This window comes from Paramormyrops kingsleyae, chromosome 18, assembly GCF_048594095.1.
Source record: "Paramormyrops kingsleyae isolate MSU_618 chromosome 18, PKINGS_0.4, whole genome shotgun sequence".
Classification (NCBI taxonomy): Eukaryota; Metazoa; Chordata; class Actinopteri; order Osteoglossiformes; family Mormyridae; genus Paramormyrops; species Paramormyrops kingsleyae.
In genome coordinates this window covers 21,685,835-21,713,728 of record NC_132814.1, presented here as the reverse complement: position 1 = coordinate 21,713,728, position 27,894 = coordinate 21,685,835, and the positions used below count along the sequence as shown (strand labels likewise).

The following is a 27,894-nucleotide window of genomic DNA, read 5'->3' as shown; positions in this document are numbered from 1 at the left end:
GGGAGTACTATGTATTGAAACTGGACGGATCCGCGGATGTATTTCACCAGCTGTTCAGCAGAGGGCGACAATAGCCCTGCACCTGAACGAGTGAGGATGGAGAGGCAATCGGTAAAGATGTATGTACATTTCAGCATTAATCTCCAACCTGCCCTGCACGAGTGCTATTAAATATTAACAGAAGATATAAGATTAACAATTGCAGAATGTACCCATTTTTTCCAAAATTAATCTTAAATCTGACATGACAGTCAGTTAAAACGTCTCTATAACAGTTTAAATCTTACAGTCTTTTTTTTTTTTTAAATAAAATTGGGGTTTATAATTGAAATACATCGAAGAAAGTGGGACAAACCTTGAAGACTGAATACAGCAGATTACTACAGACGCAACTTGAGTTAGGTCATACATTCAGTGAATAACTACTGATCAAACCATACATACATTACAGCGGACTGTTCGCAGATTAATACAGGCTCGATGACGATCTCCCAGCGCATATAGTCTCATTAACGGGAACATTCGCTTCAGAAAGTACGGAAACGTTAGGAAAGGAAAGGCGAAAGCTGCTATTTATAAACTTCGGAGGGGAGGAGTCGCCGTAAATGCAGCCGGTATAAATGTCAGGGCTCCCTGGGGATCCTGATCCATAGGTCTGGCCATCCCTTCGGTTCCTCAAGCATCATGCCGGCCAAACCAGCCCCCATCAAGAAAGCCCCCTTGAAGAAGGCAGCCCCCAAGGCCGAGGCGAAGCCCAGCGAGCCCGCCCCGGCCCCCGAGCCGCCTGCCCCCGCTCCCCCCGCCGAGGCGCCCCCGGCTGAGCCGGCTCCCGCACCGGTGGAGGCAGCGCCGGCAGCCGAGGAAGCGGCACCGGCCGCGCCTGCAGAAGGTAACCGCGGACTCCACAAGGATAGAAACTGTCGGCGTGAACATACTTGATAAGTTATTATTATTATTAATATTGGTGATGATGGCGTTGTTAAAAATCTAAGACGGGTTAATGGTAATTACATTTCTTATGTATAAAATGTAGACACAGTAAAAAAATTCTAATGCACTTTTACAGATATTCGGGTTGGTTTGCATTGTGTTTATGATGAGCAGTCATTCTGAAGCCAAACAAAATGAATGCTACATAACTTGCAATACAAATATAAAAATAAAAGTTACGGCAAAATGTACTTGCTTGGTTTTGAAAAGGTAAGCCCCGCAGGTCTGTGCAGTTTTAATGTTAGAGGCACTAACTATTTTGTGTATTTTGCTCCACAAAAATATGCGATTTTTTTTACTGTATCCAGCAAAAAGCATCTCAATCCACATATACAGAAAAAAACTGTTCCAGCTATAAAACTTGTGTTGAATCCAGAAGATGCTTTCAATGTTTTTATAGACAGTCATATATCGCATTACAGACAGTCCTGAAGGCTAATTAGTTCATAAAACTTTTTCACATACTTATATATTCGCTTGAGAGTCACAATTGAATCTCCTGACATTTGCCACGTATAACTTCCATCTTGTGAGATGTCACGCTTAACATCCCGCTGTAATAGGATACCGATGCCTCTTAATCGTCAGTTGCTGTATTATATTGACATTCTGAGCTCTCGTGTCTAACATGCTTGCGCTTCTCCGCTAACCGAATGTGTGACATTTAAAACCAGCTGCAGCTGCTGATGACGCGTCTGCCGCCGCTCCTGCCGCTTCCGAGGCGCCTGCAGAGGGTAAAGCGCTTTTTTCTTATGGGACGTGGGGCATCCAGGATACTACCGATATTCATTAGGAAATGAAGCTCCAATCATTGCTCCTGTAACTTTTTTTTTCTCCTTTCTGTATTAGTCGGGATCTTTAATTGGATAGTGGCAATGTAACTGCATTTCTCGCCTTTACTAAGTGTGACGCTAATTTAAATGCACATTTACCCATTAACTGCAGCTCCTGTAGCACCTCCACCAGAACAACCCAAAGCACCGACCCCTCCTCCTCCGGCAGGTAAGGTGGGACTCAAAAATCACGTTCTTGTTTGACACCATGTGACGGTTAACTATGAAAGGTATAATGAAAAGGTATAACTGTATTACTGCTGTATGCCACCTGCCTTGTGTTGCTTAATGCAGTTCCCACAAGCGAACCGCTGAACTTGAACGTGGATGACGTCAATGACACGTCCGTCACCATCAAATGGAAGACACCAGAGAATCTCGGGGACTCTGGCCTGGACGGGTACACTGTGGAATACTGTAAAGACCAGAGTAAGTACCTTGCCCTTATACTGCATTGTAACTATAATCAGAAAAGCCAGGAAAACCTTGGATCCTTAGCTCCTGTTTACGACCAACGCTGGCTGATCTCATGGTACTCCATTTCCCAGAGTTACTTATCCAGTGTTGGATGAGGGGAAGCAGGTTTTTGGGCACCGGATGGGATGCTGTGTCTGTTAACAGAAGGTCACCAGCTCAAATCCTAGGATTGGCAGATTGATGTCACCATTGGCCACTTCAGTGAGGCCTTTAACCTCCAGTTGCTGCAGGGACTGTCTGACCCTGCTCCCTCAAATGCACGTTGCTTTGGAAAAAGTGTCAGCTAAATAAATCAAATCTAAATGGAAGAAGGAAGCACACGCATGTTCACGGGAAGGACAATATAGAGATGGAGATCCACCAAAAATATCCTGTCTTTGGAACGTGTGAGGAAACACTAGGAGGACATGAGAACCAACTCACACATACACAAACCCCCCCGGGTGTGATGCCACAGCACTACCCCCTGAGAGAACAGGCGAATACCAAGAACACCAAGACCGTACTGGTGGTCTTGGCAAGACCGGTCTTGAGAACTTGCCTTCCAAGAATGATCTTGCAAGATCATGAGGACAAGAGAACGCACCAATTGTGGATTGAGACACATGTGTACTTGCTGTTCCATTATACTTGATGTCCAGCTGATGACCCCGGCCTTAATTTTTATCGTATTTAATAAATGACACATAGTCGAAATGTCCAGTCCGAATGACTAATTATTCCTGGTATGATTACTTGTGCATCTTTCACAAATACAGTTTACACTTAAAATATTCGTAGTTATTTCAGCTCTGCACAAACACTATACAGGGGTGTTAACCATTCCAGTTCAGCAGTTTCACGAGGCAAAAAAGTGAAAAACAGCGGGAAAATACTCTCTGAGAGGAACAACAGAAACGTTAATCTGATTAAGGTAACTCCAATTAAGGTGGTACAGTTATGGTTCATGCCTTCATCCTCCACCATCACAACGGCACACAATGAATCATGGGAATGTTCTCAGTTGGCAAGGATGCACCCGATCCATTCCTGATATTTGGGGCAGAGCAAGACATCCGGGTTTTCTACTGTCCTCTGCTCTTGTGATCTTAGAACTGGAACTGGTCTTCGGCAATGGAAGATGACATAACACGCGTACAGGAGAACATACGTACGGTCACGTACGCATATTGAGATTCAGCGCCTGTGTCACCTAATCTCCCATAATGCATAAAAAAGCTAGTCACTCAGGTCTTTGATTGGCTGAGAAATGCCTCTGGTTGGTTGAAGGGCTCGATTCAGGCGTAGGCAAGCGAATCAGCTGCCAGTCGGCACAAGGAGACCCAGTCAATTAAACTGCGTATGTGCTGGCAGAAAAAATCAGTATGTTGATGGGAGGGGCCCAAAAATATTGCCTGCCTAGTGTTCAGTGAGGGCTTAATCCGCCCCAGCTGGGTATGTCATGAGCAGTTGATTCTTGACGTTTCCTTGTTATATGAGAAGCCCATCTTTCAAAGATCACTGGTATTAATGCTAATTACTGTAATAACCCTGATCGAATTAGGCCTAGGAGAGATTTTTATGGTATGTGATTATGGGTGTTTGGTCCCTGTTTAATGACATTATTTTATGTTTAGATTATATCCCTCATTTATTGCTTATTATGTAAAATGGTGTGGAATGTATTTCGTTTAGCATTGGATCCAGTTACAGAACTGTGTAGAATTTATAGAATTGGCTGCTGTTGGATTGTGCAAGTGCACTTGGGCTCAAGTCAAGTTAAAAGCCCCTCTCTTGGGAGGCTTAAGTGCTACGTTGTAAGACTGATTGGCATCACTGCCAGGGTCAGACAGACTGGCATCGCGCACATGTCATGCTTCACGGGTCCCACTGAGTTTTCACTTCTCTGTGTTTCCTGGCAGCTTCCGACTGGGTGGTGGCCAACCCTGAGCTGGTAGTCACAAACCGCTACGTCATCAAGGATCTGACCGCCGGGGATCTGCTGCACATCCGCGTGAAGGCGGTCAACGCGGGAGGCCCCAGCGCCCCTGGTACCCTGGCTGAGCCCATCCGGGTGCGTGAGGTGGTCGGTGAGTAGCCCGGACCTGTCAGTCATCACCGTGGTTACGTTTGTCAGGCAGATATAGTTATACAGCACTTTATTTTTTAGTTGGGCACCAGGAGGACAGAAACCCTTCATCAGGTTGTATATTTTTGAAATGTTAGTATATAAAGTAAATGCTCCCGTGCCAAGCGGCGGTGAAGTCACTTTCAACTGATACCAGGTTGCCGGCAGGCCGGGTCAAATTTAGGAGGCGGAGGTGGATGGTCCGCTGCCAGAGGTGCCCGCCTCGATGGGCTTCGCAGCTGCCTGTGTAAATTTTGCACTTTGCGCTGACATGGGCTATCATCGGAGGGGAATTATGAACACTAATGCCTGGGAAGTGTGTCACGGACAGAGCCAGAGGTCAGGCTGATCCCTCACACCTCCGAGGGCTGGGCGCCTGAGCCCTACTTCACACTGGGTATTGAGCTCACGTGTTAACCCCCTGCTGTGCGTTTGTCCAAAGACGCAGTGATTGGTGTCTCTGAAATGAAGTGTGAATGTGAGTGAGTGTGTGTGTGGGTGAGTTTTGAAAAGGTAAACCCCACACCCCACTGCAGACTTGTGCGGGTGCAGTGTACCCCAGTCCTGTGCCCAATGGCATCTGAGATAGCCTTTAGCCACCACCCTCCCAACTTGACCCTGACCAGCATACTTGATTAGAAGATGGAGGAATGGAATCATGTTCTTCCAGGAGATAGACAGTGTAGACGCTACACATTGTTCTGAGGGGTCTGAGGTAAACTGCACATTTAATCAGGCTACGTTACAAGCAGTGATGCAGGCAGTTCACTGAATTTCGCTAATTATTTGCTTTCACTTAATTTCCCCCCGGGCTTTTGAAGCTGAACCCACTTTTCTCCTAAACATGTTTCTGGATTTTGACCTCTTTCCCTGAAGTGATCATCATCTGTTTGTTAACATAGCAGAGTAGAGGATCTTCGTTAGTGACTGGATTCATATTTTTAGGATTTTAAGATCTGTATCTGGAACAGGAAAACTTTTTTGCACCATAGATGAGTCACTCATGTCATTGAAAATGACCGAGAGAGAAGGAATTCCTCTGAACAATGAAACTAGAATTTCTTGAAGAAAGGCTCTTTATTTACTTAATTTATCTGAATTGCTATTGGGCTTGTGCCAGGGAATTGGGTGTTAGGCCACATTTACTACTTAAAGTAACATTTAGACCAGAATCCCAAATGGGTTTCCTTTGACACATTGCATGCTAAGAGATGCCCATGAAAGCCGTCGATGTCAAGCACATCATGGAAAGTCGCCACGGCGATAACTGCAACCGGAGCCTCCTGAGTCGAAGAGGATGGACTCACCCGCGAATTGCTGGAACATAGCTGGGAGGCGCAGCCATTAACGTGGATTAGGGGAGCAGGAGTGCGTGATGTTTAAAGTCCCTGTGGTGGAATGTGGAGTGGGGGGGGGCGAGGCACTGATACCCCAAGCAGACTGATAGAAGCAAGTGTGGGGGGTGAGAGGGAGGCATTCCGACGACATGGGCTTGAGGGGGGGGGGTTCAAAGAATATCCTTGGCAGCTTTGTTTAGACCCAACTGTTCAACTTCTTTGCATCCTGCTACCTCCATAACCATCCTTGGAATGAGGACAGAATGACACTGGCTTCTCTGGTACAGCATGATAGGACATTTCTCAGAGTCAGGTGGACATTTTCCCAGCATGGGGAGTGTGCTGCTGTCTGCTCTTCAGGGCAGGTTTTGTGCTCCAACCAGGAGTGTTCAGCCAGAAAAGGAGCTTAAGCAAAGCTTTTTGTCCCACTTCTGATTCTTGGGGGGGGGTCTCCTTTTTATCCAGCTTTACAGATCGTGGCCATCACAGTAATTCCACCCCCCCAACTCCCGTCGGATTCAGACTGAAAGATGCGCCTTACACCAAAATCTTTTTTGTACTGGGGCAGCATAAAAAAAAGCATCTGAGTGCCTGGTTTAATTTTAGCTCCTTGACATGTGTTTCACGGAGACTGCAGCATGAAGTCCTGTCCATTTAAGGATGTCAGGGACCTGTCATTCTTAGCATGTGGCCTCCTACTTTGCATGCACTTGGGACATAAAGCTTATGCTAGCTTGGTCTCCCCATATATAATAATAGAATAATAAAAATAAATTTTGTGGTTTGTATGTATGGGATAATAAGTTACACAAAAACGTGTTTGATACATTTATTGTGCAAATGATACTTTGTAATACAGAGTTCTGCAGTGTTGCTTATTTCTTCTCCCTTTTGGGTTTCAGTTGAAATAGTGAGATTCCCTAAGAGTGTGTATGTTGCATTCCTCCTAGTGCATTTCCCATGTGCGGAGCTCTGTTCTCCCTGTCGTTCGCAGATCGCCCAAAGATCCGACTGCCCCGCTTCTTGAGATCCAGGTTTGTCAAGAAAGTTGGCGAGCAGGTCAACCTCGTCATCCCCTTCCACGTAAGAACGGGTCCTCTTCACCGTTGGCACGCCAACCTCCGGCTGTGTCTCTTAGCTCTGCTTGATTCTGTGTGAAGTGGCCAAAGCACTGGTCTGTTCACCTTTGCAGGGTAAACCCAAACCCACTGTGACCTGGACCAAGGAAGGGCAACCTGTGGATCCAAAGAAGGTCAGCGTGCGCAACACCGACAGGGATAGCATCTTGTTCATCCGCAAGGCCGAGAGGGATGACTCCGGCAAGTACGAAATGTGCGTTAAGGTCGAGAGTTTTGAGGACAAGGTCATGATCGTCATCCAGATTGTCGGTGAGTGCCGCTCGAGATGCGTCGTGCTTTCTGCGCCTGTGGCGTTTCCTTACATTTCCATTATCTTCCATAAATGTTGCTATGGTGATCTGTGTTGAACTACACTGTAATTATTCAAGGGCTGACCTGCCATTAAAAAGACTCACTGTGTTAATTCCAAGATGGCACAAGCTGTTGTGCAGCCCATCATAAAGTGGCCCTTTAAATCGGTTTAGGTCATATCCAGATGTACGCATTTTAAAGCTGTGCAAAGCATTAATCATTAATCGTAAATATTAAATAATAGGTTCTATGTTAAAGCATCTTACTGCACACCTTCATGTCTGCCATTTTTGGCTACGGATCTTTCCATGCTTACCTAGGCCTCACCTGAAAAAAATTCACCAAGCAATATCCATGCCTTTCTTTATAAGTGAGGACTGTAAATTACCATTGTAGGTCAGTAGATGGGTGGTATTACTATTGTCTGGCCTCTCCTTGGTCCCCTGCAGAGCTCCCTGGACCTCCTACCGGTATCAAACTTGTGGACACCTGGGGCTTCAATGCTGCCTTGGAATGGACTGCACCCAAGGACAAGGGGAATACAGAAATCACCGGGTATACCGTGCAAAAGGCTGACAAAAAGACCGGGGTAAGCTGACTCCATGCTCATTTCATCAATTTCCATTTCCTTCTCTACAGCTGTTCAGGTTTTTTTCTTTGTGGACACCCAAGGCTGCGTCTGGTGTTGGTGCAACATCCAACAGGCCAATTTAAACAGAAAACACAAGTCAATGGATTGTCTCACACAGGATAATAGCTGAGGTTTATAGCTCATTTAAAAAACAAATTATTTCTGAATCAGAATTCTTGTAATTGCACGATTGTACATACTGTACAACTGAAAAAAAAAATTGCTTGGATCGTTATGGGAACAATAAATAATAAATGACAATAAACAGTAAACAATCAATGAATAACAAAAGAAAAAGGGCCTGTATCACGAAGCAGGATTTCTTGCTTAGATGGATTAATTGTCAGATTTAAGACGGTCTGGGCTGAATGTAAGTGAACGAAGATAAAGGGCATTTTAAATGGTTTACATCCGACAAGTTATCCAGCTAACCAGCACATTGTGATACAGGCCCCAGGATGTATAGGAATAAATAAGGTGACAGTGTACAGATATAAAGTGTCGAGTGTGAAGAAACAGGTAAGTGTGGGTGAAGCTCAGCTTCCCTAGTTTGTTGTCAAACTTCTCTACTGAAAAGTGCACTTATCTTCTGGCCTGGGAAGTTCTTTTGAAAAGGAGTGTAACTTGACCAGAAGCACACTGGGATGTGCAAAACTGACAGTAACGTAAAACCATTTGTACCAGCAGGGTGTTTATTATTAACTTTGTGCAAAGACGTCAAGGAGTGTGAGTGTGGGAACGCTGACTCACCAAAACATTTGGGTCTGCAGCTTTTTTGTCCCACGACTCCTTCCGTGCAGAGAGGGGATGGTACAGACAGGATGGGCCAGAGATTCTGTCCCATTCGGGTCTGCGATGATCGGGGCGCCGTTTCAGCACATAAAGCAGCATTATGGGATTGCAGGGGGGTGAATGATTACTTTTCCCCAGGGCACTGACAGAGGTTTGGCATGGCAGAGTGGGACAGTTAGGATTGGATGGTTGTGAACACTTCTTGGTGATAAATGGTGTATGTGGGAGGGGGGAGGGTGGCTGTCACATGGTGATCCGAGGCCTAAATTAGCCCCTTGCCAAGTCTGTAAGTCTAAACCTGGTATAGGACGGGTAGATGCAGGGGAGGGTCTTGGACTCGCTGCTCTATATGGCCAGCAGGACTCCTCTCTGCTCTTGTAAGGGTGTCCGAGACGGGTAACAGATGCCAGGGCTGGACGGGCCTCCTCATTGGACGCCGGGGGGTGAAATGGAGAAACGCGTTGCAGAATATTACCCAGCGACTGTCTAAAAAATGAGCACATAGCTGGACAGCGCCAACGGAGTGTCGGCATGGCGGTGGATTAGCCTGCATGCAAAGACACACAGACACACAGTGCTTAGTGTCGCGCCAGGACTTCTGCAGACTTTGCGTGACGACTAGGATTGCCAGCCGTCCCTTATAATACGGGATGATCCTGCATTGGAACATGCTGTGTCTTGTATTATACGAGATGATGGTGGAAACCCTAACAGCAACCTGGTCCCTTGCACAGACTTCTCTGTCTGTTGCACTATACCCCAGCACATACTGTAGGACTGGCCAGTTTTCCACCTCTTACTTACCTACTCCTTTGTAGCAGTCAATATTTGCATTATGTTTGCATTCCACTATATGTTTACACTGAATTGTATTTGTGTTTTTTGTCATAATTGTACTCATATTTATTGTCTTTTTGAAGCATCTTAATTTTTATTTGTGTTTTTTGTTTAATTTGTGTGTATCATTGACCAGAAGGACGTGCAGAGTAAGATTTTCATTGCATACTGTAACTGACTGACTGTGTACTGTACATATGACAATGAACTCTGGAATCTAGAACCTTGAAATGAAATATCATATTTCTGTGTATTTAAGTGTAGCACTCTGCCTACCACTCTGCCTGGTTACGATTAAGTTTCAATACTGGTTTTGCTCAGGGTACAAGAACACCATCAAGGCGTGATCGTAGCGCACTCTAGTTATAAATCCCATTCCTGTTCATTGTAAATGAACATTCCTGGCTGTCCTTTCTAATCTTAGCTAATGCTGATAAGTCTGACGCTTACCTGGATGATCATGTGGTTTATTTGGACTACTTGGCAAAGTCACTTCCCCACGTGTGTTTTCACATTTCTGAAAAGCTTTTCTTACCATAAACCCTGTTTAATGTGAGGTTGGCCGTCCCTCTGTTCCTTGTCTCCTCTTTCCTTGTCTTTCCAGAACATGTTCCCTTGAACATTCATTGGGCCGTTTTTGTTCTGTTACAGGAGTGGTTCAGCGTTCTGGAGCACTACCACAGACTGAACGCGACCGTCTCTGACCTCGTCATGGGAAACTCGTACTCCTTCCGGGTCTTCTCAGAGAACAAGGTCGGCAGGAGCGAGCAGGCCGCCGTGACGAAGGCGTTCGCCACCATCCAGAAAACAGGTGCAGTGTTCCTCTGTGACCTCCCCCCATGACAGCTGGCGGCCAGAGATCCTGCATGGAGCCGTGAAATAGCCAAATGTTTTGGTTTGGGAAAAGGAAACACTAGTGGTGTTAGCTCACCCAACCCCCCAGCTGACGGAGCTGTCGAGGAAGCAACGCCTTTCACGGACACATTCATATCTGTGTAGAACCCATGTTGGGAATTCAGTCCCAACAATAATTTCCATTAACTGCGAAAGCGAGGCAAACATTTAGAAAGATTCCTGTCCTGTAATTCACACGCAGCTGCTTTGACAGGTTTTTTTACAGGTATTTTGACATGACTTTCATTTGATGGTAAAATACCCATTCATTTTCTGTACCCGCTTGTCCTGTTCAGGGTCGCGGGGGGGGGGGGGGGGGGGGGGGGGGGGTCCAGAGCCTATCCCGGAGGCTACGGGTGCAAGGCAGGGAACAACCCAGCATGGGGCACCAACCCATAGCAGGGCGCACTCACACACCAGTCACTCACACATGCACACCTATGGGCAATTTGGTAAATCCAGTTAACTTCAGCATGTTTTTGGGCTGTGTCGAGAAACCGGAGTACCTGGAGGAAAGCTCACGATGACATGAGGAGAACATGCAAACTCCACACACATGGAACCGTAGCGGACACTCAAAGGTGTGAGGCAGAACCAGGACTAAACCAGGATTTTAAAATGCAGATTTGTCTAAAAACATAGAGTAGTCTCTTCATTTTTTTCCACGGCTATATGTACCTACAGAAGCAGTTGCTGTACTCCTTCACTTCAGATTGCTGTCAGATCTCCATCATGGACCTCTTGTGACCTGCAGGTATCGTCTACAAGCCTCCAGAGTACCAGGAGCACAACTTCACCGAAGCCCCCAAGTTCACCACGGCCCTGAGCAACAGAGCAGCCACCGTGGGCTATACCACTAAGCTGCTGTGCTCCGTGCGGGGATACCCTAAGGTAAATGTCCCAGCAACCACTGCTTCATTATCCTCCAACCCTGATCACTTTCTGGTCATTGCCCCGATTGAACAACAGTTTACAAATTATGGTGTTTTTAAGATGAGCACTGTGTTTTATTTATGCAGGTCAAAGTATTTTCATTGTTGTCTCAGCTATATTATTGTCACATGTGTTTGGAGGAATATAGTGAAATTCTTATGCCACAGTTGCAGGAGAGGGGTGCAGCGCAATACAGGACAGACAGCAGTGCAATACAAGACAGACAGCAGCGCAATACAGTACAGACCGCAGTGCAATACAGGACAGACAGCAGTGCAATACAGGACAGACCGCAGTGCAATGCAGGACAGACAGCAGTGCAATACAGGACAGACCGCAGTGCAGTACAGGACAGACAGCAGTGCAATACAAGACAGACAGCAGCGCAATACAGGACAGACAGCAGTGCAATACAGGACATACAGCAGTGCAGTACAGAACAGACAGCAGTGCAGTACAGGACAGACAGCAGTGCAATACAGGACATACAGCAGTGCAATACAGGACATACAGCAGTGCAGTACAGAAAAGACAGCAGTGCAGTACAGGACAGACAGCAGTGCAATACAGGACAGACAGCAGTGCAGTACAGGACAGACAGCAGTGCAATGCAGGACAGACAGCAGTGCAATACAGGACAGACCGCAGTGCAATGCAGGACAGACAGCAGTGCAATACAGGACAGACCGCAGTGCAGTACAGGACAGACAGCAGCGCAATACAGGACAGACAGCAGCGCAATGCAGGACAGACAGCAGTGCAATACAGGACAGACAGCAGCGCAATACAGGACAGACAGCAGTGCAATGCAGGACAGACAGCAGCACAATACAGGACAATATTGTGGAAATATTGTGCAAATGTGGAGCATTACAGTGTGTAGTTTGATTTTAATTATTGAAATGAAAAGGATGGATTTACATAGATGCAGCAATCACTTTCTTTGCAGCGTGGTGACAGGGTAATGTTCTTTGCTGGATGGATGGTGTGTGTGTGTCTTAAAGGACCAGGGTAGCTTGTGCAGTACAGGACAGACAGCAGTGCAATACAAGACAGACAGCAGCACAATACAGGACAGACAGCAGTGCAATACAGGACAGACAGCAGTGCAGTACAGAACAGACAGCAGTGCAGTACAGGACAGACAGCAGTGCAATACAGGACAGACAGCAGTGCAATACAGGACAGACAGCAGCACAATACAGGACAATATTGTGGAAATATTGTGCAAATGTGGAGCATTACAGTGTGTAGTTTGATTTTAATTATTGAAATGAAAAGGATGGATTTACATAGATGCAGCAATCACTTTCTTTGCAGCGTGGTGACAGGGTAATGTTCTTTGCTGGATGGATGGTGTGTGTGTGTCTTAAAGGACCAGGGTAGCTATTATGGCTGCGGTTGGTCAGTGAGGGAGAACACCTGTTTTTATTTCTGCAGACTTTGTAGTTATTTAGGCTCCACTGCAGGATCACACAAGATCACCGTTTGGCCTGTGCCAAGGAATGCTGAGGGTGGCTTATCTGGGCAGCTGAGAGCCATGAACGAGAAAAGCTCAGTGGAAAAATAAGAGCAGAGACAAGTGCCTCCTGCTCCCGGCTGCCTTGGCCGACACATCAGCCCGTGGTGTCTGGCCCCAGGACCTCGGGTTCGAGATACATGCAGTCAGCCTAAATGCCATACTACTGGCTCTCTACAGCACTCATCTCACAAGGGTCTACTAACATTGTACTCCTTGCTTCTGTTGAGGAACTTCAGCATGTGTTTTTTTTTTTTTTAATTGCTATAAAATTCTGCATATACCAAAATGCATAGTTTGGAAGACAGAGAGGGGATCTCTGCACCAAAAGCCATCAGTTGTATTTGTAATGGAGGTTCCACAGCCAGAGGTTGATGTGACAAGGCTGGCCCACTGCGTATTTTGATCATACATGTAGATTACAGTGTGACATGATGCCAATGATGCTCTGTAATTCCAGAAAAGTGTGGTATTCTACGCCAGGGTGGTGACAGAGTGGCTGTCACTCCAGTGCCAATCTAATGGCACTTTCCCACTTTCACCAAGAACCGAGCTGTACCCGCTCTGACATGGTCAATTGTAATAAATCCTCAGCTGGCAAAATGTAGTGAGGAAGGGAAAATGGGGTTTTCAAGCCTCTGCAAGTAGGTCATAGACTAACACGTTTGACTTCCTGTCCCTAATAGCACATTAAAGTGTGATCCTATGTGTCTTACACCACAAAAATAAATTGCCAACTCCGAAATGGGGCTACCAGGTACATTTGGGTCACTTGCGTCCACCAGGATTGCCCAACTCTCACTGACAAGGTCTTTTGTTCCAGGCGAGTGCCCATGCCAACCGGCCTCTCAAGTCGGCTACTTGGGAATAACCTTGCAGAGATGTAGATATAAATGTACGCGTCCATTGAAGAGAGCTGGATCACATGCCAAAACTTGATATAGATCCTGTCATAGAGAACAGGCAGAGATGGCAAGGAATACCAAGAAGTGCTTTGTTTATCTCCTGAAGCGAAGCGTCTGCCAGGTTCTGCCTCGTTGGGCTTCTTCTTGCCCCGTGTAACTCCAGCGAGCGGCTGTCTCACGCTTCTCGAAGCACTGGGCTGCTGTAGTAGCACCATTGCTGTGATTCGGCCAAAGCAGCCATATCTCAAGTGTCTTTGATGATACTCTTGTCAGTGTACGTGTGAGTACACTGTGAGTACCCTGTCGTCTCCTCCTAGCCCAAAATCGAATGGATGAAGAACCAGATGATCATCGGCGACGACCCCAAGTTCCGGCAAATCAACAACCAGGGAGTGTGCTCCCTGGAGATCCGCAAGCCCTGCAGCTTCGACGGTGGAGTCTACACCTGCCGGGCCAAGAACGTCCATGGGGAAGCTTCAGTGGCTTGCAAGCTGGAGGTCAAGCGTAAGTCAGTGGGTTGGGGGTGAGGGGCGTGCTGATGTAATCAACACCCGAATGTGCAGGAGTGGGGAGCCACGCTGTGGCCGGTCAACTCAAAGACAAGTGAGTGGAGAAGATCAGCAGGGGAATGGAGGAAGGATTGTTAGGATGTATTCAAAATAGACGTCTGGCAGGTGGTCATGCAAGTGTGGGAGGGTGACGAGGTCATGACCCTTCACCCATCCAGTAAATTGTATCAGCTTGAAAATGTTTGGTTTTTAAGCTTTTATATTCATAATAGTTTTTCATCCAGAATTTTGAAATAGTGCTCAGTATTTGAAAATACAGCCCTTGACAGTGTTTTTTTAATCAGTCACTTTTCGCTTTGAGATTTTATTCCCTGTGATTTCTGCTGATAAGTTCTGGATTTTCGTGATGCTAACTGGATGGATGGATGGATGGATGGAGGAAGTCCTGCCACAGATGGACTGTTTCCAAAAATTATGTCATTGGAGAAAGTTTGATCTGTTTAATTCCTAAACTGACTTTCTCTCAACAGAGGTTATGCTTCCAGATGCAGAGAAGAAATAGAGACACATCCTGATGTAGGCAGGTGGGTGGAACTGGACCCGATACCCTAGTATGAGGAATGATAAGGTCATTAACAGAATTTTGAGGGACATCAACCAGCATCAGTATTTAGTTCGGCATTTCTTCTGATTATGGGTTTGCAAATTCATCGTAGCACCACAAATTAGCTGTGACCATGTTCTCTTCATGCCTTTAATGATGCCAGATTACATTACAGAGGTTGCCCTCATGTCTGTAATGCAGTAACCAACCCGACTTGCTGATTTAACCCATGTGCATCTTGAAATGCCTACTCAACACATAACAGGTTCTCAGCATAACAGGTTCTCAATATTACAGTGATGCTGCAGCAATATGATAGCAGCAATATGATGTCACAGGAACAGCATGGAGGGGGGGTCCTTTTTGGTTGATATTTTTGCTTACGTGCGGCAGGTACAAGCAATTGTGCTTGAGCTTTAACCCCCATTGGTTGAGTGCTAATTGGGGGTGTGGCCAAAGGATAGCTCTTCCCCCAGTACCTTCTAGCAATGTGTCACCAAACATGGCCGCCATCTCCTCAAAGTAAAGGTATAAACACATAACAAATGCCAAAACAAACTGGTTATATTTCACAGACACATTTCATCAGTTGATCTCTGTGGAACTTGCACATAACCTCCTTGCCATCTAAGATAAGAAGGAAATATATTGATCTCTGTGGGAGAAATTTCTTTGCCAGTAGTACAGAAAGAAATATAAAGGATAACAGTAAATACGTAATGGATAGCCCGAAAAAAACAAATGAATTTAAGAGAAGTGTGCAAAACAATGTATGGTCAATGGCTGTTGTGTAAATATCAGCTGTTTAGGAATCAAATGTCAGTCTGATGTGATTGCTGTCTGATCCTGGGGGGAATCGCTTTAGTGACATGGAGCCCATGAGCATTCAGAACCCCACGATTTATGCTTTAAGGCGCATATTTGCTTTTTCTGTTGGAGTCTCAACACACCGGGACAGCTGAGTATATCAGAAGAGTGGTGTATGCGGGGGGCTTCTAAACTCAGGCCACGCAGCCTCTTCCACAGAAAGGCAGTCGGCTAAAAATGACCCCCCCCGCCCATCCTCCACCAGGTGGACCATAGGATCTGTGCTGCTTCTTCACATTTCCCTGACTCAACAGCTGGGGGCCCCCTGGTTTGCCGCGGTGGAAATCGCAGGGTTTTTTTCCCTGGCTCAGAAGGCAGTGCAGTGTCGCAGCTCCCGTCTCATGCATTTGGAGAGTTCGCCTCTGAAACACTCAATTTGCCTCCTAAATACACTGAAATATCTGGACACTGACAGACCTCAAATACTTTTGGTGGTGTCTGTTGTGATTTTGGCGGTCTGTTTTCCTCAGATACGGAACATGTTTCCCTGTAGTGGTAGGAACGGCGACCTGCTTAACACGAACGGAATGTATTTCCAGTTAAACATCACTTTTATTTGAACTGGGAATTAAGTATAATGATAATGTTTACTTAATGCATGTGACATTAACGTTCTGACCTTGGGCATTGGATTCTGGGAGCAGATACTATAATTTTGTATTTCTCATATGCACACACACACACACACACACACACACACACACACACGCACAGATCTGTACCCAACTATGAGAACTTTAACCTCTACCTAACCTTAACGAGAAGTAATCAAACTTTTGGAATTTTCAGTGCAGTCATAGATTTTTATAAAACTGAAAAAATGGTCCTCACAACGTCAAAATGACAGGTTTTTATCACATTGTGGGGACATTTGGTCCCCACAACGTAAGGTGTGTGTGTGTGTGTGTGTGTGTAATATATAGGATACTTGATGTCATCCTACGATAAGTTAGATAAGTTACTGGTCATCTTTGCCATCAGAAAGTCGCTTCCGCCTTTTACCTGGCTGGTTTCTGGTCATTTCCAGTGTCTCCTGCTTCATATTATTCTTCTGTACTGCTGTCTTAAAAATGTTGAACCTGGAAGAATCCTGCCACTCAGTGTAGCCTCTGCCAGCAGAACAACGGTTAATATGAGTGGCCTCAATTTTTTTACACAGCTGTAATACTTACAAAACCAGCTGTGTATTACTGTATTTACACAGTAATTATACTTCAGACGTGATATAGTTCACTGTTTTTAGTATTTGTAAGTCAAAGATTTTGTGGTGAAATTATGCAGTAGTAATATCTGTCCATCCTCTGATGAAGTTCTTGAAACCTGTATTACAGTTTCAAATTAGGACCAGCAGGAGCAGAGCTGTTGAAAAGGGTGAGTAAGTTCTTGTCAGGTCACGTAACTAGCACTCGATGAATGAATTCTTGGTAATTTGTCGGTATGACGGCCATGACACTGGGGTACTTGCTGGGACAGGAGATTGGTCGTGGTTGGATGGTCTAGCCAGAGTTTAATATATAACCTGCACAAAAAAAATCATATCGATGCATGAACAGGATTTCCCAAGGCTCTTATTTAAAAATAGTGAAGGTTGCAGTTGCTGAATGAGTTGAAAAACCTATATATATATATATATAAACATTGTTGTTTGATGAAAGTACTATAGATCAGGGTTCATCAAATCTGGTCTTCAATTCCAAATCCAGGCCGTGTTTTCAGTTCTCCCAGATAGTTAGTTTAATCATTTCTGATTCTGATTGGTCAGAGGCTTCACACCTCACAGTTGGCTGGCGAATCAGCAGGACTCAGCCCTTGAGGACTGTGATTTGAATAGCCCTGCTATAGATAGAATATGCCTATTATCCAGTGTCTACTAACAACGTTTGACATCTAATTGTCCAATGAAAAGATATTTTATGAAGTGACCTATTAAACTAGTATTAATATTTGTACTAGTTAACATTTGTATTCTTGATAGCCTTTTGTATGGATTACTTTATATTGCTGATTTTAACGTCTTGACACTGATAGCCAGATAGAGCTACTGTAACATAATTGTAGATTATACATACAAAGTGAGGTTAGTTTGTATCTTGTTGACACTGACATATTGGCCTCACTAACAATAATCAATTTAAGTCCATTTAAAACATTAACCTGTTCACTGACAGCAGGCCTCTATTTGTTTCACTAAGGGTGTCTCACTATGTTGTTTTAGGATTATTTTGTAGTTTCTATATAGTTTTTGTGTTCTGAAACAATGGATTTATCATGAATGAAATTGCACTGTTGTGTATAGAAAATATGCCAAGTAATTCTTAGGACACTTACTTAACTCTGACTTTATCTTCTAGAGCAGTTGTGAAGGTGGATGAAGATGGAATGAAACACTGTGATAATCTTGGGAGAGAGGGGGGGTGCTTGAGGAGTGTCATGTTCAATGGGGTCTCAGAAGGTTCAAATGACACCTCATCGCAGATCGCATTTGGGTGAAAAATACATCAGTTTTGTACAATAAATGTTAGAATGTAACAATATACCGAATTGCACAAAATTCTTCCTGACTGTGTCCTGTACCGAAAAACTCTGAACAAGTCTGTAATCAAATAAAAGAGCAAATCAACATATACTGCATAATAATAACTGTATGGAAGCTCCTCGATATTTATTCATTAAAATGTATATTTTGATTCTCTGACAAGTTTTTAAAATGTTATAAGTGCTATATATCAGTGTACTTTTTTGCAAGTTTCAAATTTTTGTCTTGTGTTCCAAGAAACATTTTATACCACTGTGACAAGGGAGGGGACAGCTGCATGGGGGACAATAGGGCAGACAGTAGTGCTGTACAGGACAGGACAGACGGCAGTACAATGCAGTACAGGACAGACAGCAGTGCAGTACAGGACAGGACAGACGGCAGTACAGGACAGACAGCAGTGCAGTGCAGGACAGACGGCAGTACAGGACAGGACAGACAGCAGTGCAGTACAGGACAGACAGCAGTGCAGTGCAGGACAGACAGCAGTGCAGTAAGGAAACAGGACAAAGAAGTGCAGCACAGGACAGACAGTGGTGTAGTGCAGTGCAGTGCAGGACAGACGGCAGTGCAGTAAGGGAACAGGACAAAGAAGTGCAGCACAAGACAGACAGTGGTGTGGTACAATAAAAGACAAGACATACAAGACGAAACAGTACATAAATAAAAATAAATATGTGCAATGGAAATAAGGATGCAAAATAGACAACAGAATAGTAAAATAAATATTTCAGTTTCACATGATACATCAGTTATCCATGAGCACACACAGATGCACTATGCTCAAAATATTTTGCTGATACTGCAAAGAAAAGTACTAAAAGTACCACAATGCTCTTGGTTGGTGAATTTTGATTAATACAGGAACTGTTAGCAAACTATGATCATGGGGGATTCATCTGCCAACACTAGAGTGGTGAGTGACTGAACCAGCATTTGACCATGGAAGGGACTGAATTAGCATTTGTTGGGAAGCTGGTCAATGTGGTAAGTCAGCAGCCTGATCACCCCTCATATGCAAATTCACTCAGACCACCTGATTTGGGGGAGGGGGAGGGGGTCATACAGGCTATAAATGGGGGTAAACAACCGTCCTTAATCTGTTTCAATACCTGGTTCATGTGTACACTGTAAAGCAGGGGTCTCAAACTTAAGTTACCTGGGGGCCGCTAGCTATCTGGTGTTCCCTCAAGGGGGCCGCGTGAGAAATCACACAACAAAAAGTGTCCCATCTTTTTCAACCTGATATTTTAAATTCACCTATAAAAACAGCCTCTGATCAATTGAAGGAAAAATGCAATAATACAAAGTAAAGATGAAATGGTTTGAAAACTAATTATAGTGACAAAATTTATCATTGTTATCAGTATTGTCACAGTACTATTAAAATGTGCTGAAAATGTAAAAAAAAAGTACTGATACAGAAACTACAATCATTTCACCAAGTTCTATATTGAAAACCACAAATACATTTAGCAACACTATGCACTTCTTGTTTGTAGAAACTTTAAAATAACAAAACCAATACCTATCTAAACATGAAAATCATATCATCCCTGTATTTCAGACAAATACAAGTATCAGACAAGTTTAAGACTTTAAGACCTTTGTATTACCACTAAAAACAAAATTTTAGACCAAAATGTACATGGAAACATGCATTACCAAAATCAGTTTAAGTCCAGTTCAAATGGACTTAAATGTTGTTGACGTACATTTAGCCCAGATTACCTTTAATCTGACAAGTTATCTGGATAAGCAAGAAATCCTGCTTCATGATACAGGCCCCTGCTTGGAGCAGGATAGGGTCACAGGCTAAATTACTATGACAACATGTACACTTACAAGTGAGCTACCTTTTGTAGTACAAAGCAGTCCTCAGGTTAGAAACCAGATCTGTTCCCAAGTCTGTCTATAAGTCAAATTTGTATGTAAGTCAGAACAAGTACATATGGTTCTTATATAGCATCAGTCAAACATGTCTTAGGGTATAGTATGTACTTTACTTTTCTATGTATATAAAACACTTAAAAACTTCCAAATACACTAACGCATCTTAAATAAAATAATACTGTACACAGGGTTGCCGACTCTCACACATCTGGCGTGACACTCATGCTTTCAGACTCTCACACTCATGCAAGAAATCTTACGGCAAATCTATATTATTCTATTATAAACATAACAGCTACATCAAAATCATTGGGGTAGTTTGCAAACTCTACAGACTATTTAAAATGTGACAAAACTGTTACATACATATAAATGCACATGCATGTGTGTGGAGACTTAATAATAATAAGAATAATAATAATACAGTTATTGTAAAAATTCTGCATGAAGTACTGTAGGCAAACTGGAGAGAGAGAGAATCTGTGTGTGTATGTGTGTAGGTATACAGTACTGTAAAAAACACAACAGTTCAGTCAGAAAAATCACAACTGAAAAAAAACATCACAACTGAAGGCTGACACTTGCTCTTGTTCCATCGATGTCTTGCATACCGAATGGGACATTCCTGAGGTAACATTACAACAATTGCTGTAGCTGCACAATGTTTTCATTAGTGTCACAAAGTAGTGCATGCGTTTGTTATTACGAAGCATTGTATTTAACTCAAATTTTTTATATGAAGGCTTTATGGCAGTCCATTTGTAAGTACAAGCTGTCTGTAAGTCAGATGTTCTCAACCCAAGGACTTACTGTACTGAAACCCCAAGCAACTTGGTTAAATCAGCTAAACTGATTTTGTGGTATACGCCTTAAGAGTCAGTTACATATAAACTTCAAAATCAGAATAAAAACTCAAAAGCCCACTGCTGATGGCCCAGAATCACTACTGGGAAGCAGGGAGGCAGTGGTGTCATGCTGTGGGAAGGTGGCTGAGACTGGGAATATAGGGAGAAATGAAAGAATAATGAATGGATGGATGAATCTTTTAAAGACAAAATGAAACTTTAGAGAAGATTCACGACTGATCACAAGCGTGGGAAGTTATTTAGCGGAGCTCAGAAACCCTTTTAAAAGACTTCAGGAGAACATCGTGTGGTTGTTGCATCACGGTGTTACCCACAGGCCAGAGGCTATGTGTGTTATTTTTAAAGATACTAAAACCACTGAATCACTCAGCAACAGCGCAGGTGACACTGAGCTACGCTCATCGAAATGTAGTTACATTTATAATAATTTATTTAGCAGATGCTTTTGGTCAACAAGAGCTAAAAAGAACAAGTAAAGATCTGCTCACATTTTCCATCCATGCAGGTGTTAATAAAATGTAAACATAATATGCATATACTTATATACAACAGGTCTGTAGCTGAGATATAAAATAAATGATCGCTTAAGAAAAACATAAAACTCATGAGAACCGTATTCTATGACAAAAACTGATAAAATATTATTAATTGCGATACCAGCTCATTCTAAAGGCATTAACCATGCAGCAGAATAAAAAGCATGTTCTACAGAATTGACCTGCTGTTTCTCAAGTCAATGTTTCCATAAATGGTGGAAGGTTGGTCTGTGTCTCCTGTGTAAAGACAAAGACAAAGGCATCAACAGACACAGACGCACACGGTCAGAGGATGGAGGCCATCGTCACTTACAGTACCTGCACACACGTCTTCTGATCTAATGTTACAGTAAAATGTTTCCTCCTCTTTCCTCCTTTGACCTACAAAGAAAGACAATGGGTCAGTATGGACACTTATTAAGAGAATCATCTACATTTAGATGCATGTTTCATGTGAAACTCATTATGATTTGAGTTTATGTGCATTCTATTGCTAAACAAAACAGCATATATTCATATCATTGACTGCAGATAATATTAAATGAGGCCTTACAAATTCTCACCTGACTTCTTGCAATATTTCACGCAAAGTATGATCAGCACCAGGCTTACGATGAAAACCAGAGAGCCAGACGCCGTGAAAACATACTGCAATCCTAAAGTATAATTAAAAAAAACTATATAAATAAGAAATGTATATTAGGTTCACTCAGAGCCGGTCATCCTTACAGCTGTCATAAGCAGCCACCTAAGGCGAGGTTTTCTGAGGGGGCAGCGACTTAGCAAACCACTGAGCCCCCGCCCCAGTATGACAAAGTGAAAGTGAAACTGTGAGATTTGTCTAGGGAGCCAGATGGGCTTTCACTGGCATTAATAACACGGCAGTATAGTACTCTACTGTAACATGAAACAACAACACCATTAATCTATTATAATATAGCATTTAGTTTACAGACACCATCCATTATTGATACCTAAGATGTGACACACACACATCTTAGGTATCGATATTTGTGTGGGGACACTCCATTCATTTCTATGGGCATACTGCTAACCCAATGACAACAAACACTGAACCCCCAACCCCTACCCAGCCCTAACCTTAACCGTAAGAAACCAAAGAGAATACAAGACTTCTGGCATTTTCGCAGCTTAGATGAGCTGCAGGTGGTTGGCGCACAGCAGGGTGGACCCATGTAACCCTTTCAGGTTATGCTCGACCGGGCCGTAGAGACCCGACTACCAGGCGCCCCCAGGTCTGCCAGGGCCCGGTCTCCCCTATCTGGGCGGGGTCACATGGCCCTTATTCCTAATCATCACGGGTCATCCAGATGTCTACGTGAATTGCCACTCAACTAGGACCAAGGTGCCTTGGGAGACCCCCCCCCACCACGGTAAGGTGGTGAATCAAGGAGGGGAGATGGGGATATCTGGTCCCTACAATGTAACATATGCATGACAAGACACACACACAGACACACACACTGACACAAACACGCACACACGCACAGACATTAGAAAATATGAAGCTTACAGTTTTATTAACTACGTATTTTTGGACTGTGTGAGGAAACTAGGGCAGCCAGCGAAATTAGGGATCAAAAATGGGGAGAAAATTTGAACTTCACAGACAAAGAACCAAGGGAGGGAACAGACAGACAGAGACAGACATATAGAGGGATAAAGATTACATTATATTATATTACAGTACATTACATTACAGTACATTACATTACAATAGTTACACATTGTTGACCCTAAGGGGAGACTTGCTGGACTACAGCAGAATAGCCTCACTTAAATTGCTTTAAGCAAAAGCTTCTGCTTAATAAAGTAAAATGCAGAGATACAATCAAAGCCACAACCCTGGAGGTATGAGACCGGAGCACTTAAGGTAACATGACAAATACATTAATAAAACAATAATACTTACTAATGATACTGGGCACCAAACCGTTGCTGATTGTGGAGTAAAATGGTTCTTCAGTTGTTTTCCCTCTACATCTGTATTCCTTGTGATAGGAGCCATTCCCAGATCTCACAGTGAAGTTCTGTCCATCCTGCTCTTCAGGAAGCTGAGATCCATCTGCGTACCATGTGTAGCTCCATCCAACAGAGCTTCCCTCAACCTCACATCTCAGCGTCAGACTGTCTTTGGTCAAGATCTGCAGAAATCCTGTATCCACAGCCAGAACAGCCTGTGGGCGAACTTAGAAAATATCATCATTAATCATTCAGATTTCAATGTTTACTGGTAAAAAGGAGATGAATAGCAGAAACCCAAAAGGTGCATAAAACATTAAGCCCTAGTTATTACATGAAACTCATTAAAATTACTGGCTTTATACAAAGAAAATGTGGCTTAATCAAAACTTATAATGAGGTTCATTAGTATGTTTTTAAATGTACCATGAATGTGCACCTGCAGAGGGTCACTGTACTGAGAGTAAAAGCTCCCTCTCTGAGCCCGACACCAGTACACTCCACTGTGGGACAGAGCAGCAGAGATGATGGTGTAACTGGACCCATCAGTGCTGCTGTTGTCAGGGTTGGACAGTTCTGTTCCCTGTCTGTCTTTGTACCAGAGATACTTCCAGCCAACAGAACCTCCCTCAACCATACAGCTGAAGGTGACTCTGTCCTCTGTGTAAATGTCTCTGCTGAAATTGTGGTGGGAAAGTAGTGACTCTGGAACATTGGCTAAAAATAAAGCACATTGGGGTAAATTCAGGTGTAATAATGGATCATGCTGAATCATCATAAATAATTAATTGTGATAAAAAAATTAAGCCATATTGCAAGATGCACTCTCCAATTTCAATACTTGTATATTAAGTATATTAAGTGTAAGTGATGTGAAAAATGCTGACATACTGTTGACAGAGAGCAGAATGGAGTTACTGAGAGGAGGGAAGCCTGCAGCCCTTGTGGGTCTCCCTGAACACTGATAACTCCCAGCATGAGACAGATCAGCGGACGGGATTATGTAAGTATCTTCATTCACGCTGCTGGAGTCACTCTCATCTGCAGGAAGCTCCTGTCCATCTCTGTACCATTTATACTCCCACTGTGTAGAGTCGCCCTGAAGTTCACACCTCAAAGTTACTCTTTCAGTGGGAAACAAGTCTGTCCATCCAGGCTGCAGGGTCAGCAGGGCTTGGGGTAGATCTGAAGATAGACAGACAGCAGTCAGATGGTAAAACACGATGGTATATAGCAGCTTGCAACATATGAGTGTTTCTCTTTCAGTAACTTACCATGAATGTCCACCTGCAGAGGGTCACTGTAGTGAGAGTAAAAGCTCCCTCTCTGAGCCCGACACCAGTACTGTCCACTGTGGGACAGAGCAGCAGAGATGATGGTGTAACTGGACCCATCAGTGCTGCTGTTGTCAGGGTTGGACAGTTCTGTTCCCTGTCTGTCTTTGTACCAGAGATACTTCCAGCCAGAAGAGGCTCCCCTGACCCTACAGCTCAGACTGATCATATCTCCTGTGTAGGTCTCTCCATGTGAGGAATTCAGGGATAGTTCCGGCTTTGGAATTTCCCCTGAGGAAATGATGTGGGGAAATTCCAAGAATATCACACAAAACAAGTTGCATTACATTTATATAGTAAAACTATTATGAATAAAAATATTTTTTAAAGTACATACACTGCACAGTCAATGTAACAGGGTGACTAATTGGGGAGCTGACTGTTCCCCTTGTAGATCTTCCAGAACATTGGTATTTCCCAGAATGGGATGGACCAGCAGAGTGGATCATGTAAATGTTTCTCTCTGCTCTGCTGGAGTCACTCTCATCTGCAGGAAGCTCCTGTCCATCTCTGTACCATTTATACTCCCACTGTGTAGAGTCACCCTGAAGTTCACACCTCAAAGTTACTCTTTCAGTGGGAAACAAGTCTGTCCATCCAGACTGCAGGGTCAGCAGGGCTTGGGGTAGATCTGAAGATAGACAGACAGCAGTCAGGTGGTAAAATATAAAAGCACACAAACCCTCCTTTCTGGTCTGTTTATTGTTAGAATAACCAGGGTGTTGGGCAGCCATTGGACCTTGGGCACACAGAGGTCTTGTCTCCTATCATACTATGGAGTTCTGTTTCCTCATGTCCTTTGCCTTCTGGCTCTTGTTCACTATTCCTTCACAGTATGACCCCAGACCAGCGTAGGTGCAGCTTTGGATTCATTGTTAAGCACTTTGTGTCACGACTTGGATACAGAGCATACAGGTTAAAATCATTAGCTTTCATGGTCAAGGTCTGTGGCAGAACCCCTCAACCTGGGCTGCCCATCCATCATGCCAGGTTCTCCGCCTCCCGGTCCCTGAGAGCAACAGTCTGAACATTGACAGAAACAGGGAGGCAGGGGGATTTGGCTGCTGACTGGATGGACAGCTTCCAGGACGAGGAGAACCGGGAGGGAAACTCATTCGCAGAGGACTGGAGAACATGAAGAAGGAACTGAGAACCTAAAAGGGGCAAGACCACAAAAGGGGCAAGACCACAAAACCCAAGTCACAAAAATCTGAAGACAGGACACCAGCAAGCCCCATAAACCAGACCAATGAACAGGAAGCAACTGAGCCCAATGCATTTGAAAACAACAGTCCTGAGCAGGATCCAGTCACTGATTAGGGAACCAGGGGTAGGTGTGACAACTGTGGGTCAGTTGTGAAGGCAAAAGGCACCACATAAAATGAATGTGATAAGAATAAACTACAAGGTGATGTGTAACATTGTTTAATTTGAGTGATTATCTGTCAATAACTTACCATGAATGTCCACCTGCAGAGGGTCACTGTACTGAGAGTAAAAGCTCCCTCTCTGAGCCCGACACCAGTACTGTCCACTGTGGGACAGAGCAGTAGAGATGATGGTGTAACTGGACCCATCAGGGCTGCTGTTGTCAGGGTTGGACAGTTCTGTTCCCTGTCTGTCTTTGTACCAGAGATACTTCCAGCCAGAAGAGGCTCCCCTGACCCTACAGCTCAGACTGATCCTCTCTCCTGTGTAGGTCTCTCCCTCATGGGATGTCCAGGTTATGACAGCTTCTGGTTTCTCTCCTTATAATCAGCATTAGTACATTTACTGTATTAGCTGAATGTGCAGGAAACACAAAGGAAATGGGATCTGAGACATTATAATTATTATTTGCTTTTTACTCACCAGATACACTGAGATACAGAGATCCAGGTTGAGACTGAATTACTGGGTCACTTCCTCTTTCTGCCTGACATATATATTCTCCACTGTCAGATACTTTAACAGACTGGACAATGTAGTTCTTCTGTGCTTCTGTACTTTGGGGAGTCAGACTCTGCAGTCCTGTTTGTGTGGTTCTTTTGGCCCATGAATATCTCCATCCAGATCCTCCTCTTATATCACATTCAAGGGTCACAGTTTCTCCACTGAACCACACAGGTGCTGGAGGATTCTGACGTATGACAGCCTGTGCTACATCTAAAAATGCACAGTAAACAAAAGAAAACAACATTTTGACGTTTATGATGATTTTTTTTCTATGGTATTAATTGCACTTGAACAATGTGACTGTTTCTCCTTTAATAACTTACCATGCACTTGCAGGCTGTGAGAGTTGCTGTCAGAAAATTCACTTCCTCTCTGTCCTCTACACTGATAAAGTCCTTGGTCAGTCTTTCTCACAGGTTGCAGGATGTACGTTTCACCATCTTGCCCACTGCTGCCCAGAAGCTGAGAGGTGGCTCCATTTGTCTGTCTGGTCCAGGTATATTTCCATCCCTCAGACCCAGAGACCCGACAGGTGAGAGAAACTTTCTCTCCTAGGAACACGTCTGACCCTGGAGGGTCTGCTGTCAGCCAAGCCTGAGACCAGGACTCTGGGGCAGGAACCAACGTGAAAAACATCATGTAACATATATCTGGCTTTTAATTGTAATTACTGTCATTTATCCATCCATCCATCCATTCAGCCAGCCAGCCAGCCAGTAAAAATGACATACTCAGATGAAATATGGTGACATACAATCAACGTAATAAATTAAACTAATAAATAACATCATATTTTGCCTGTCATCTAGAGGGTGGCTGTAGTGGTTGCACCAGCCTAACAATGACTCTGCTGACAATGACATGGGAGAACATGCAAACTCTTACTTTAATTTACACTTTTTAAAATCAATAAATGTGTATCATATTTTTGAAGCCACAGTCTTACCTGCCGATCGGCTAAGGTAAGCCAAAGCTGTGAAATCTAAGATGGAAAAGTACAGAGAAAGTGAATTCACAGTCATTTACTTTCTCTTTATCTGCATAATGCTGTGTCATTTTTGGGAGGTAATAACTCTTCATTAAAACCTTCTGGGTTTGTAATTCACTTCATTTAAAAACAATTTATATCACAAAACAACATGAAGT

General features: G+C 43.9%; 3 protein-coding genes across 7 annotated transcripts in view; 2 read left to right on the top strand and 1 right to left on the bottom strand.

The window, feature by feature from the left end:
* LOC111855334 (basement membrane-specific heparan sulfate proteoglycan core protein-like) overlaps positions 1–27,894 on the top strand; it is a 115,460-nt gene that overhangs the window by 30,691 nt on the left and 56,875 nt on the right. The gene's annotated exons all lie outside the window — the stretch shown is intronic.
* mybpha (myosin binding protein Ha) lies at positions 656–18,363 on the top strand. 5 transcript variants are annotated; one of them, XR_002840834.2, is made up of 14 exons: positions 657–889; positions 1,665–1,724; positions 1,936–1,992; positions 2,118–2,252; positions 4,202–4,369; positions 6,739–6,827; positions 6,937–7,132; positions 7,624–7,763; positions 10,086–10,245; positions 11,083–11,219; positions 14,003–14,189; positions 14,725–14,778; positions 16,997–17,036; positions 18,022–18,363. XR_002840834.2 is itself a non-coding variant. In XM_023834046.2 (13 exons), the coding sequence occupies exons 1-12, from the start codon at positions 685–687 to the stop codon at positions 14,754–14,756; spliced, it is 1,566 nt and encodes a 521-aa protein (XP_023689814.1). In that variant the 5' UTR covers positions 656–684; the 3' UTR covers positions 14,757–14,778; positions 18,022–18,363. The 5 variants fall into 5 exon arrangements, 2 of the variants coding, with proteins under 2 accessions (XP_023689814.1, XP_023689813.1); XR_002840835.2 differs by having other exon boundaries at positions 18,017–18,363; XM_023834046.2 differs by lacking the exon at positions 16,997–17,036 and having other exon boundaries at positions 656–889.
* Positions 21,306–27,384, bottom strand: LOC111855259 (Fc receptor-like protein 5). Its single transcript, XM_072702373.1, has 11 exons — positions 27,072–27,384; positions 26,665–26,958; positions 26,271–26,561; positions 25,151–25,444; positions 24,754–25,044; positions 24,371–24,664; positions 23,906–24,196; positions 23,430–23,705; positions 22,060–22,152; positions 21,815–21,877; positions 21,306–21,733 (listed from the first exon to the last, which is right to left on the bottom strand). The coding sequence occupies exons 1-11, from the start codon at positions 27,382–27,384 to the stop codon at positions 21,666–21,668; spliced, it is 2,568 nt and encodes an 855-aa protein (XP_072558474.1). The 3' UTR covers positions 21,306–21,665.